Source organism: Malaclemys terrapin, chromosome 4 (genome assembly GCF_027887155.1).
Source record: "Malaclemys terrapin pileata isolate rMalTer1 chromosome 4, rMalTer1.hap1, whole genome shotgun sequence".
Lineage (NCBI taxonomy): Eukaryota > Metazoa > Chordata > Testudines > Emydidae > Malaclemys > Malaclemys terrapin.
The window spans coordinates 32,243,255-32,257,378 of record NC_071508.1 but is presented as its reverse complement, the minus strand read 5'-3'; the positions used below and the strand labels follow the sequence as shown (position 1 = coordinate 32,257,378).

Below are 14,124 nucleotides of genomic sequence, written 5' to 3'. Positions count from 1 at the left end.
GCCCCATGCCAACCCGGCAGACCTACTTGGCTGCAGGGCTCTGCCCCCCCGCCCACCCCGGCAGGCTCACCTGGCTGTAGGGCTCCATGGCACTGCCCTGCAGGAAGGCCTCGATCTCCTCCTGGATGAGGTTCTCCTGGCCCTCCTTGCCGCTGAGCTCCACCATGCGGACGGAGCGCTCAGTGGTGACGTCCCGTAGTGGGCGCAGCCGCTTGAAGGTGAAGGCCAGCGTGAGTGGTACCCCCACCTGGGCCCGCTGGTCCAGCAGCTGGCGCGTCAGCAGCTTGTCCTCCAGCAGGCGGGCCAGCTCCCCCGAGCCCCCCGTGGGGCAATCCAGGTCGCGCGCCAACTCCCCCGCTGACTGCCCGTGATCCTTGCATGGCCCGAAGGAGCCCATGAAGTAGGTGACGCGGCGCGGGGGCGAGAACTCGTCCAGGCACGTGCGCCCACCCAGCTCGAAGGAGACAGCCTTGGAGACCAGCAAGGACGACTCGCCAGGGTGCTGCTCAGAGGGCACCTTGGCCAGCCAGCTGGGTGACAGGCACAGCAGCATATTACCTGGGTGGGGTGGGGAGGGAAGGAGATGTGGAGAGATGGGGAAGGGCAAGGGGATACAGAGAAATGTGGAAGTGGGAGGTCCGGGGTGAAGAAAGGGGGAGAGCAAGGACGAGGGGGCAGAGAGGAGGACAGTCTGTTACCATTACATCACCAGCAGCCAATCAGAAAGCCAGAGAGCTGCTATTTATACAGCAATTAACTGACTTTCCTCTACTGGGATTTCCTCTCCTCTCCCTACACCTCAAAAGGTAGGAAGTGCCGGCCTGTTTTGTACTTGGGAGCTCAGTAGGGGGTGCTCTCCCCATGCACTCACTGCTGTCCCAATGCTCCAGCACCCCAGCATAGTATTATGGGACACTATGCTGCAGGAAGCAGGGCAGGGTGCTCAATAGGGGGCGCTCTGCCTTTGCAGTCTATGCCCTAGTGAAGTACTAGGGGGCGCTATACTGTAGTGAGTGGGGGGCACTCTCCCCTTGGACTCAGCACTAACTCCCACTAGGGTGCACTGTGCTCCTGGTGCTGGTGCCACCTTAAATAAGAGACACAAACCAAGATCTTTAACCACTTGTGGCGCTCCGACATGCCACCTGGCCCGGCACGGAGGAGTCAAACTCTCTTCATTGCATTCTAGGCTTCCCCTGCGGCTCTTGTCCTGCTGTAGGGTGGCTCAACAACTGCCATACCCCAAAGGTGGCTGCGCTGCAGGGCCATGAGAGGGACCCCCTGGACAGCTTGTGTCAAGCAGCTGGATTCTCCCCAGCGAGCAAAGAAGGACCTTGGAGCTCTCCTTATCAATGACTGATGGGGCTGAGCTGCTAATTGTATTTCCCCACAGAGCTCCCACCTCGGGCTCCGGCTTCCTGTCAAGGGTAAGCGGCTTTAACAAAGGCAGGAATCATCCCAGGGCCAAAGGGAAACTTGAGCTGCTAGGCTCCAGTTCCCAGCACCCAGCGAGGGAGACCAGGCAAGAGAGTGCCAGGAATGTGGAACAACTGCTGGCAGCCCTCCACTCGGGCCCAGGCTGGAGTCCTTCAGCCCAGGGACCTTGCTAGGAGAAGGTTACGGCTGAGAGGAGAGGCTGGGACAGCCCCAAGCGCAGAGCCAGAGCCAGTCAGGGGCGTAACAACAATCTTCAGCCTGCACAGAGAGCTAGGGACAGCCAGACAAGGGTTACGCTTGCTCCTGCTTCCCCATTCCCCTCTGCTCCAATCCATCCCCCCACACACCAGCTCCTCCCCCCTCTCAGCCCCCACATATCAGCCCCTCTCCCTCCCCATACACCATCTTTTCTCCATCCACCCCTCATACACACTGGCTCCTCCCCCACCCCCCACATACCAGCCCCTCCCCCTCCCTCTGTCTGATCTGTCCCCAGCACATACACACACACACACACACACACCAGCCTCTCCCCTTTCCCCTCCCTCTAGCCACCCCCACAAACAGACTACTCCCCGTCTACACTTATCCATCCCCTGCCCATGTCCACCCCTCCTTTGCTCCTATCCATTACCCCCCACTCTCTGGCCTATATACCCACCAGCCCCCTCTGATCCTAAACACCCTCTGCTTCCTCTGACCACCTCTCCCCCTATGCTGCCCTTGCCCTGCTCCTCCCCACTTTGATTCCAGTCAGTTGTTTCCTCCTCCCCTGCTACTGGGGGGCAGGGTTCGTCATTGAGAGCGCAGGAGAGAGAGTCCCCCTGCTCTCAGTTCTGGTGCCCGGCACCACCACAGCCAGGAGCAGCAATGGCTGGGAAAGTCCCGCTCAGCCCCTGCATCCCTAGGCTGGAGCATGCCCAGTCGCTCTGTGGGGCTGACACACTTGCAGCCTGGCCTGCTCTCGGAGTGGACGGGATAGGGATGCTAAGCGAGGACAGAGTCCTCAGAGGATTTAGCTGCCCAAATCCTTCCTGAGCACATGCACACTCTGATTTTTCAAAGGCTGATAACTTGGCCAAATTTGGTTGCCTTCCCACAGGGCCAGCAAAAGGCAAGTCCCTGACACCAGGGCGACCTGCCCCCCCGCCCTCCCCTTCGCATTTCTAGTCCAAGCTCCAAAACTGGGGGTGGGGGGCTAGAGCATTTCAGAGAAATGGTAGGAAGAATTATTTTTTCACAACTTGTTCCCCCACCCCCCCTAGAAACGGCTAAACCGTTTGAGCTGAAATTTCCGCCCCCCCCCAAAAAAACAGCCTGAAGCACACACCCAGCATGGAAAAGTTCTGCAACTGAAAACAGGGTCTTAGAATGGAAAGTATCAGGCAAACTTTATAGGCAAGCGCTACTTGCTCCAGGGCCCTTGGCTGGGTCTCACGTAGAGCGGCTGCCCCAACTCAGATGGGGAGCAGACCTGTGTCAGCCATGTCCCTGTCTGCAGTGCCCCCAGGGCTAGGAACCTCCTCATAATCCAGATCACTGGGCCCTGCTTGGGGGGGGGGAAAAGAGAAATCAGGAAGTGAGGCACCCAAGGGGGAGAAGGAGCTGCCCTGTGCAGCCAGTGGGAATATTTTCTCAGGCAGATTAACATGTATCTCTGAGGGCTGTGGATGCACCCCTGGAATAGGTCCTTGCTGACTCAGAAGTGCCATTTGAATAGAGAGAACCTGGCATTAAGCGCTTCCCCTTTGGAGCCTCTCTGGACCTGCAGAGTCTATAAGCTCCACAGGGGCAGGCAGAGGAGCTGGAGTCAGGATTCCCCTCTTGAGGGGATAAACTCTCCTCCACGCTCGCACAGTTTGCAAATTGCAGTTAAGGGACAGAGCATCCATTTGCATACCTCTCCTGTATATATTTCCCTAGAACCCCTCCCCTTGCAAACAGTGCAGCCATGACTTTTTTCTGACCTGATTTTTACACCCTAATCTTCCCACGTGTGCGTGTACATGCACATACTGGTTTATATGCCCAATTATAAAGGGTAATATATATTTTTCCTTTGGCATTTATCCCAAGCGCACCGCCCCAGACACATTGGTGCTTATTTCTGCTGCTGCCTAACAAAATGTGTAACACTTAAGAGTACAACTGGACAAACTGTTTCGGCTGCAAATTTTTTCAGCCAAAAATGCAGATTTGGGTCGACATTTTGCAGATGTGTTAAATTCACCTAATTGTTTTGGTCAAAAATCTTCCCTCCCCTGCTCAAAATTCCAAAATAATCAAAATGTTTTGATTTTTTTTTATTACATCACTTTTTGCTCAGAAACGTACTTTGATTTTCTTAAAAATGTTCAAACTCAAATTAAATGTTTCATTCAGCCCCAAACTAAATTTTGTATATATATATATTAGTTTATTGAATGTTTCAGACTTTTTTTCCAGACCAGCCAGCGAATGGATAAATTTGTTATTCACACAGCCCTAATGAAGAGCCTTTGTTTCCTTTCATAAACCAAACAACAAATAAGGAAATTCCTAGTTTAAAAAATGTTGCTAACCCAGAATTTGGATGGTAAATAGCTCCAGTTGATTTAAATGGTGTTATTAGAACATTGTAGTTCAATTTTTTTTTTTAAGTTGGAAAGTCAGGAAATTGGAAGGTTCAAGGAACACATCAAAAAGTCAATTAATAAATGTCTTGGTTATTATTCTACTGTCCCTATACCTTGACTCTGCTCCCAATGTAGATTGGGGGTTAGCAGGCAGGTTATAAGGGGCAGAGTTAGGATCAGGGGATGGTGGTCAGGATGTGATGCTAGAAACTGAGCTGAATTCTGACTGTGACACTGCACCCTATATTCTTCATAGAGATATTGTTATGGTATGGGTATGGCATAACTAAGATGTGTTTTATGCAAGATGGGTCATGTGAGATATCATTGGAAAGGTTATGATGTACTGCATATGATTATCCTATTTGTATGCAAGTATCATTTTTGTATCTGAAGTTAGGAATATTGACTATACGTCTGTACTACAAAAGTGTTTGCACCTGGGGAATGCCCACCAGACAGAATACAATCAGTCTAGCTGGCTCCCTGTGAGGAAAAGCCATTAGAAAGAACAATAGGTCTCAGAAGATGTTTATCACCCACAGAGAAGTCTTCCTGGGGACACTACAAACAACCTCTGACTCATAGCTGCTTTGACACTGCAGGGTCATGTGATCAAGTCATCTGGTACTGGATTCCATGATAGAATACCAGTATTTTTCCACTGGGGGGTGGTAGATTCCTGCCATATGTAAAACCTATTTAAGGCAGGGGAGTGATATACTCAGGGTGGTTCTTCACTGAATTCCCACCCAGGATGACTGCTGTTTAAGATCTAAGAAAAAAAGACTGAGTGGGGGAGAAGGACTGAGCCCAGGCTGGAAAGGTATCTGGCCTGTGAAAGAGATACCTGGAGTTTTAAGCTGCAAGCAAGAGCAGCTCACCTTCAAGAATTTCTGCAATCTGCCTAAAACAACATTCTTCAGATGCATGGAGTGGACTTTTACCCACGAAAGCTTATGCCCAAATAAATGTTAGTCTTTAAGGTGACACTGGACTCCATGTTGTTTTTGTGGATACAGACTAAGACCGCTACCCCCCTGATACTTGGTGAGGAAATTATTACTTGTAACCAGTTTATTTAGTATCTGAAGCTTAGCTTACATTTGTTTTATTTGCTTGGTAATCTGCTTTGATCTGTTTGCTATCCCTTATAATCACTTAAAATCTATCTTTTGTAGTTAATAAACTTGTTTTTGTTTTCTCTGAAACCAGTTTGTTGAATTCATAACTGGGGGGAAAAAGCTGTGCAGATCTTCCTCCACAGTGAGGGAGGGGGCAAATTTCAATGAGCTTATGTAACCCACACACCTCCTGGGTGTGGTGTTCTGTAGTGACACTTGAGACCACTTAGAGAGCAATTATTGAGTCTGCTCTACAGTCTTAGCTAACAGCCAGTTTAGTTCATGCAGTAGAGGCTCATGCCCTAAGCTTCCCAGGTTTGATCCCACCTGCTGATGACTGGGGTCTGTTGGCATTACACTTACGTTACACAGTTCTGTGTGCAGGACACGACAATACAATTTTGGGTGTGCACTTGAGTGCTGGGCAATTCCCTAGCTGAGCTTTCCCATGCAGAGCTGATCTCAGCATCTGTGTTTTTCTGCAGCTGGGTGTTTCCCTACCGGTGTGTGTGCTGGAGGAGGCTTCAGGGCCTGGCTCAGCAGGACAGTAAGGGAGGCCAGGCTGGTGGGTCAGGCGAGCTCAGTGGTACCCAGTACATCAGGTGGCACCCCGGAAGGGGCGGGGCTGGGGGGACCCATCACACTGACATTTTCAAGCAAATAATAGGTTGTTACAAGAAGAAGGGTAAAAAACTTATTCTCCTTAACCTTGGATAGGACAAGAAACAATGGGCTTAAATTGTAGCAAGCGTGGTTTAGGAAAAACTTCCTAACTGTCAGGGTAGTTAAGCACTGGAACAAATTGCCTAGGGAGGTGGTGGAATCTCCGTCATTGGAGATTTTTAAGAGCAGGTTAGACAAACACCTGTCAGGAACGGTCTAGTTATTAGTCCTGCTGTGAGTGCAGGGGCCTAGACTAGATGATCTACTGAGGTCCCTTCCAGTCCTACACTTCTATGATTCTTCTATGATTTTGGGTTTCTGTGATAACACTGTAACATCCTGTTTTATTACAGTCCCCTGCGCTGTGCCAGGGTTGGTCCCAACTGAGCATGTCAGCCTGGGTATTCAGGGCAAATGGGGCACCGAATTCCCACCCATTCCTTGATTTAGGGGAAGGGGGAAACTCACAGCGCATGGGCAGGGCAGGGATATAGGATGTGGCACTCACCTGGGCACTGGGAGCTGCCCTCCAGCAGCACAGACAGGTACGAGGTCGGGGATCCCAGGATGCAGATGGTCACATCCCCCGAGCTGAACCCTAAGAGACACAGGGGAGAAATTAACCACTTATTCCCACCAACGGCACTGTGCTGCCCTCTAGGCCTTGGTGCTAAGGGGTGCCATGTCGCTGCCCTCCATACCCAGCCATGCTCCATCTCCTAGTCTGGTACTAAGGGCAGTAGTGCTGGAACTAGGGGTGGCCTCTCCTATACAGGATTTACAACGCCACAGCCTAAGGGGTGCCATGCGGCTGCCCTTCATACCCCAGCCGTGCCCCATCTCCCAGCCTGGTGCTAGGAGGCGCTGTGCTGCTGCCCTCCTTACCCTGGCCATGCCCCACCTTTCAGCCCAGCACTAGGGGGCGCTGTGCTCCCAGATCCCCCTGGATTGGTGCCACAGGAGGGGTTTCTGTAGGGTAGTGCTGTGGCCCCAGCATGTGAGCGGTGGCACCCTGGGTGGGCTGGCATGCACCTGTTCTGGGCTCTTTGGTGCGGTCGATTGTCTCTGGCAGCCCCTCCTGCTGCAGGGTACATTGCAGCAGGTCATAGTAGTAGGTGGTCCAGGCGTGTGCCTGGGTGTCCTCCGGAGAGCACTTGCAGTCCAGAGACACGTCCTGGCGCCAGGAGGGACACGGGGGGCTGAGCAATGGCAGGGGCTCCTGCTCAGCCCAGTCCAGCTCCTTCAGGATCAGGGGCTGATCCGCATTGATCTGATCCAGAGATAGCTGCAAAAGAAATGGGGATGGGAGTGTGAATCCTGGCACTAGTGCCCTGGGGCACAGATCCCCCTGGAGGCCATGCTGGGAGTGTTAATCCTGGTGCCCCAGGGCATGGAGCCCCCTGGGGATGGGTGTGTGAATGCTGGTGCCCCAGAGCATGGATCCCCCTGGGGGCAGGGCTGGGAGAGTGAATGCTGGTGCTGGTGCCCCAGTGCATGGATCTCCCTGGGGGCAGGGCTGGGAGTGTTAATCCTGGTGTCTCAGTGCATGGATCCCCCTGGGGGCAGGGTTGGGAGTGTGAATGCTGGTGCTGGTGCCCCAGGACATGGATCCCACTTAGGGGCAGCATGGCTCTGGCTGGGGGTAAATCCCCACAGGGTGGGTGAGGCAGGTGCCAGCTGCCCGGAGGCAGCAGAGGCCATGGCGGGGGAGGGTTTTCAAACAAAGCATCTCTTTTTCCTCCCCAAAGGGGGTGGGTCACGTGGGGCTGGAGCTAAGCGGCTTGAGGAGCAAGGCTGTAAACAGATCAATCTGCCTGGGTCAGTGAGCTGGGGGAGGGAGGCAGGAGCAGAAGTAGGGAGAAAGGGAGAGATTTCTGCCTCCTGCTGCCTCCCCTCTTTCTCCACCCACACCCATTGCAAGACCTCCCCAGAGCTGTTGTGCAACAGTGCCCTGGCACAGCACAGCTGGGGCTTCAATGCTGTGAGCTTCCCCACAGCAGTGCCCAGCCAGAGCCCCAGTGCTGTGAGCTTCCCCACAACAGTGCCTGGCAGTGCCCCCGGGATTCTGGGTGCTGTGGTCTTCCCCACAGCAGTGCCCAGCCAGACCCTGGTGCTGTGAGCGTCCCCAGAGCAGTACCTGGGAGTGCCCAGCCAGACCTTGGTGCTGCAAACTTCCCCACAGCAGTGCCCAGACAGCAGTATGGCTAGAAGACTCCCACACTGTTATGGTAATTTGCAGGAGTCTCCCCGTGTCTGAGGGAATCGGACACCATTTCCCCCTTTATTAGCAGTGGTACAGCAGGGCCTGCCTCAAACCTCCCTCCTCCCCAACTGGACACCCCCCCCCCCACACACACACACACACTTCCCTGCCTCCAAATCCTTCTACTAAGCTCCTGGGGCAGAGGACACTGGCTCCCACTCAGGACTAGAGGGCCCAGAAGTGGTTTTTGGTGACATAAGGCAGGGCAGGGGGCTGGATGGGGAAGAGGAGCAGGACAAACTCACCATCCTGCCAGCGAAGAAGCTGCAAGAGAAAAAAAGAGAGAGAGAGGCACCAGTTGCAGGTTTCCATGGGCAATGAGCAGCCTATCACCCCATCTCCCACCCATGCACTGCTCACCCCTCCTCCAGTGTTCACTGCATCCACACAGCCAGGGCAGTTCCAGTGTCAGGCTCCTGCGCCCACTCCTGAATACCTGAATACCACTGCTGGGATAGCAGGGGCTGTGAATCAGGATTGAGGGGCACCAGCATTGCTCTGTGTGAGGATGCCAGCACTAGGACAGCAGGGGGCTGTGGTTTGGGACTGAGGTGAGACGGGGAGCCCAGCGCTGGGATAGCAGGGGCTGCGGGGCAGAATTAAGGAACATTGGCAGAGCGGTGAGCTTTGTGATCTTCGGGCGTTTTAGCTGAGCTGCCCCTGCTCTGAGCGTCAGTGATGGGGGCGGTTTGGCCGGGCGGCCCCCTCCTGTCTGGGCTCATGCCCCGGCTGCTCGCTGTGCAGTTCCTCCTAGCCACTGAGCTGAGACATTCCCAGCTCTGAGGACAGAGTTTGATTAAGCTAATCCCCCCAAACCCCTAGTGCTGGCTCAGCAGGGGCTACAGGGCCCCCTGCCTAGCCCCACTGGCTCAGAGCTCCCTGACCCTGGGATGCTGCTGAGGAACCAGTATCCCCAGGCCCCAAGAATCGGACACCATTTTCCCAAGAACCCAGGTGTCTGAGGCTGGTGTCACACCCAGCTGACAAGGCAGGATCATTCCTCATGGGAGCAGGGCTGGGCTGGGGCTTTGGCCTCTTCCCTTGGGACAGGGCGGAGGAACCGTGAGAGGCTGAATTTATAGCACGTCCCTCACTTCCCTGAGCCAGGAACAGAACCCAGGAGTCCCAAGCCTTGGCCCTCAGCCCATCCCTCCTTTCTTATCTTTTCTCCAGCAGCTGCCATTCCCTTGCCCTTCCCAGCAAAGCTATTCCAGGGCAAACTTCTCCCCTGCACTCCCTCCTGCCCCTGGCGGTGAGGGTCAGGTGAGCTGTCATGTATAATTCCTGGGCCAACTGACGGGTCACTGTGGGGCTCTTCTCAGACTGTCCCTGCCCTTCACCCACCAGGCACCACCCCCAGGGCTCTGGGCTGGAGCTGGGACACTGTGGGGGTGCTTTGCTGCAGAGAACGGGGCAAGGAGTACAGTAGGGGGTGCTCTTCCCTCACAGGCTGTGCCAGCACCCAATGCCCCAGTGCAGCACTAGGAGGCACTGTGCCATGAGATGCTTCCTTTTGGACATATAGCACAGCCCTGTCCCCTGGGGGTTAAAGGTCCCATTTGGACACAAGTTGAGATGTCCTGGGCAATTCCATTCTGCCTCCTCAATTCCCCCCCCCCAACCAGTCCCAGATGGTCTCTCCCCACTGCCTCTTCTGCACAGGTGTGCAGTGGCACTGTGGGGTGTTAATCAGTGCCAGGCCCCACCCCAGAGGCAGCTGCACCTCAGCACAGGGTAAGGCATGCCCTCTATACACAGCTGCCAGGCTCCATCCTAGAGATGGTTGCACCGCAGCACCTAGTGAGGGACCCCTGCCATGCTCATAGCACACCTCAGAGGGTGTAAGGGGGAGAAGCCACGGCCGGAGCTTCCCACAGGGGCACAAGCATACCCGAGGTGACCCTTCCCCTCCCAATGGGATTAACAGGGACATGCAGCTCTGCCAGGGGAGGTGGGAATCCCATTACTGGGCACCCCCTCCCTCCCTCCATCTGTCTCATTCCCTTGCTCCCCGCCCGAGAAAACAATCACTGGGGAAAGGGATGAAAAATGGATTACATGAAATTAAATGTGGGGCAGAGACAGCCCCTGCCCAGGAAAGGGCTGAGGGGACGCTGGGGGTCAGAGCAGAACAGAGAGGAGCAGGGCAGAGACGTCCGCTCCCCAGTGGGACTGGACAGGATTGGCTGGGGCGGGGGGGAGGCAAGATGTTACCCCTCTCCCCTATGGGGCCCATGGAACCAGTCAGTGCAGCAAGGACAAGATGTGGATGGATGGATGGATTCCTGGCCAGATGGACATGGCATCCCTAGCCAGGCCCTACGTTCCCCATCCTTACTCCCTGGGGCCTGTGAGAGGCCAGGGCTGTGGGGGAAGCCTCAGGCAAAGCACCTTGGGAGCTGGGATTGCTCTGATGGTATGGGAACCCCTGAGCTGGAATAGCACGCCCCGGCCCCAACCCCCACCAGGCGTAGCAACATCGGAGTAAGCGGCAGGGCCTGGAATCAGGAGGATCCCTCCAGCACACAGCCGCTTCTACGCACTCCTGGTCTGTGCAGGCAGGACAGGCCCCTCTGCCTATGCAGTCCCGCAGCCCTACCATGTGCCTTTCCCTCATTTCCAATCACTCCCACGCCAAGTGCCACAGCACCTGGAGGCCCCTGCCAGCCAAGCGAGAGCAGGTGCTACCAATAAGTGGACCACGGGGGGCCAGTGACACCCCATCCTGGGCAGGTTGTGCCCTCCCCTGCTAGACAGAGGCCTGACTCGGTGACACTTGGGCAGCCCGTGGCACAGCTTGCCATGCCCGTGAAGCCGCATGGGCCTCTGCCCAACAGCAGCTGGGATGTTAAAGTGCCTCTTGCTCTGGTATCAGAGTCCCGGGCAGCCTTGATCTGTGCAGAGCCCAATGAGCCAGTGATGGTGTGGTGCCAATCAACATCAGTCCATCGGAGCCAATGGAGCCAGATCCCCAGCTGGCATCAAAATCAGCGTTTGAGTCTGTGCCCACTTGCAGCAGCTGACACTCTGGTCCCACATGTTACAAACAAACAAACCCATTCCCATGTCACCGACGCCACCTGGAATCACTCCCGGGGTGCAAGTGTGCGGGCTCCCCTCCCCCTCCCCTCCAATCTATGGTCACCCAGCGCTGGGACAATGACACTTTCCCCTTTGTCTAGAGTCCCTTTCCCTCCCTGCTTCCCTGTGCTGCAGAGTTTGGGTTGCAAGGCAGTAGGAGGGCAGGGGATTACAAATTCATCTCACATAACTGGTGGAACTGGAGTTTAATTATAGGAAACAAGACATATTATTCTGGCGGGGAAGGACGGGTTTGTGCTGAAGGGGTAAGGACGCAGGACACCTGGGTTCAATGCCCAGCTCTGTCACTGCTTCCCCGTATGACCTCGAGCAAGCCCCTGAATGGTTGTGCCTCTGTTTCCCCATCTGCAACACAGGGATAATGATCCTTTATTTAAATTGTAAGCACTTCACGGCAGGGGTTGTCTCTCATTTTGTGTCTGCGCAGTGCCTGGTGTGACAAGAGAGTCCCAACCTCGGTGACTCTACGTCCGTGTGCAGCACCTGACGCGACAGGGCCCCAGTCTCGGTTGAAGCGCATACACGCTACTGTCATACAAATAATACGCTGACCTAGAAAAGCATTTTGTTTGTTCTGTAAAGAAAATTTGCATTGGGGATCAAATTGGAACCAACGCCTTACTTTAAAGAACATCCAATTTAGAATTGGAGTTAGAGATGTTCAAAGTCAAGCCAGGAATAAGCCTCCTAACTTCTGAGAGCTTTCTGGGAGCTGGATGGCTAAAGACATTAGTCAGCTTTGGAAACCACAAGATTGACTTCAAAACAAGCTCCTTTTTTATCATCACAAACCCTGATGCCAAGGGCTAGGAAGAAATGGCTGTGTTTCCATCGCCCTTTGGGGTTATAAAGATTTCCCCAATTCTGACAGAGGAGATAATGCTTAGGCATTATAATTTAAGGCAGTGTGTCTCAGGGACAGGAGCGCACTCTATGGGGGAGCACAGAGAACTAACCAGGAGCACAGAGTGTGGGTGGGGGGAGGGTTATGACAGACCTCAATTGTTCCCCAATGTCCCAAAATTAATTTTAAAAAGAGTGCCTTGCATGGTGTCAAGTATCAGGGGGTAGCCGTGTTAGTCTGTATCTACAAAAACAACAAGGAGTCTGGTGGCACCTTAAAGACTAACAGATTTATTTGGGCATAAGCTTTCGCGAGTAAAAACCTCACTTCTCTATGCATCCGAAGAAGTGAGGTTTTTACTCACGAAAGCTTATGCCCAAATAAATCTGTTAGTCTTTAAGGTGCCACCAGACTCCTTGTTGTTTTAAAAAAGAGAAGTCTCCAGCTGCTGTGAGTGAGAAGAAAGACTCTAAAATGTGATCCGAGGAGAAATGACACCCCAGCAATGGCCTGAGTTTGCACAGAGCCTGAGACAGTAGCCCTAAACTGTGTGAACCACCCCCAGTGTAACCGATGCAGCAGCGTTTGCCTGAATCTGCAGACAGTAACTCCGAGAAGCATGTCATGTCCCACTCATTTCATGAGTTGCTAACTCAGAGGACACTTTCAATGTTGACCCTTTTGTGGCAGCTTCCTGGACCAGGGATGCTGCTTGCAGCATCCGGGTAACATTGATTTAAGGCAAGGAGAGTAATGACAAAGTGTTGCATGGCTATACTGACTTATTTTCCACCCAAGCCCTGTCTGCCCGCATCTTCCAGCCCCATTCTGGGCTCTCCAAGTGAATCCCTCATTAATACACCCCCCGGTCAGTCAGGGTCACTCTTCATGCCAGGGCTGCCCCTGCGGATCAGAGATGTGTTTACATTTAGAGGCCCAGTGGAGATGGGGGTGACTCAGCGATCCCAGAGCCAATGCACAGGGACGTGGAGCTGAGTGGTGTGGGGTGATAGTTTGCACGCCCATCCCACAACCGCAAGAGCTCTGAGGCAGGGGAAGAGATCTGCTAGCCAGAGTTCATGGCAGAATCGGGGCCAGGACTTGTCCCTAGCCTCTATCCAACCTTGACACCTTCATCCAGATGCAATCTGCACCTATGTGCAGCTCTAGTGCTGTTATTATAGACAGTCACCGAAAGACAAGCAAGGAACACAGTGACTGGATGCGACAGATCCCTATGGACACAGGCGATCCCCACCTGGTGTCAATCAGCAAGGCGCCATTGAAATCCGTGCTGATCTCTGTGTCAACCATGCACCCGGCTCAGGGGAGGTGCACAGGGACCTCACAGAGAGAGCAGAACCCCCCAGAAACGGCCCAGCCTATCAGAATGTCCGCTCCAGCTGGGGATCGGCCCCAGAGACCCCAGCGCAGTTGCGCGCCACATTCTCCCCAGGGATCAGTGTGGCGACTGGTGATGTTGCGGGAGGGGAAGCCCCCGGGGATGCAGCGGGGGGCCTGGGAAGCTGCCAGGCCGCAAGTCCCCGGGCTCACTGCTCCCGCCAGCCCCGGCTTGGCCCTGCACCTGCTCCCCGCGGGGCCAGCGCAGGCATAGCTCAGGAGCCCCGACCCCCTGACACTGCGCCCGCCCTGCGCCCCGCCACCCGGCCCGTCTCACAACAGGCTGGGCTGGGGAGGCGACCCGGGCAGCCCCGTGCGGGATGCTGCCTGGGACCGCAGCCCCCAACCCCACTCCCGGCTCCCCGCAGCGCCCAGCCGAGCTCCTCCCCGCTGCCATCAGCCCTCCCGGCTCCCCTCAGCCCCCAGCCCAGCAGCCGGGGCACCGCGACCCCCAGACAAAGCGGCTCCGGCCGATGCCTCTCTCCGGGGGTGGTGCTCGAACTCCCCAGGGCTGGGCCGGGCCGGAGGCTCTGACCTACCCCCGGGCAGCAGCGGCTCCCGATCGGTGGCGTCTAGCTGGCGGCAGGAAAGAGGCGGCTGCCGACGTCCAGGGATTAAGACAGGCGGGCTTTATATAGCAACCCAGCTGGGGCATGCCCAGTGCGGAGCGCCCGG

The 14,124-nt window shown here is 55.0% G+C and overlaps 1 protein-coding gene across 2 annotated transcripts in view; it reads right to left on the bottom strand.

Annotated features, from left to right (window-relative positions):
* The window catches only part of CARNS1 (carnosine synthase 1), a 32,036-nt gene extending 17,966 nt beyond the window's left edge, over nucleotides 1-14,070 (bottom strand). For both annotated transcript variants that reach the window (XR_008444908.1, XM_054028122.1), the window contains exons 1-5: nucleotides 13,989-14,070; nucleotides 8,348-8,366; nucleotides 6,872-7,124; nucleotides 6,348-6,437; nucleotides 71-558 (exon numbers count right to left, since the gene is read on the bottom strand). Coding sequence is in view for 1 of the 2 variants with exons in the window: in XM_054028122.1 (XP_053884097.1) it covers nucleotides 71-558; nucleotides 6,348-6,437; nucleotides 6,872-7,124; nucleotides 8,348-8,350 (834 nt within the window). In the remaining variant the exon portion in view is untranslated. The remainder of the gene's footprint in view (nucleotides 1-70; nucleotides 559-6,347; nucleotides 6,438-6,871; nucleotides 7,125-8,347; nucleotides 8,367-13,988) is intronic.
* Nucleotides 14,071-14,124: the final 54 nt, after the last annotated feature.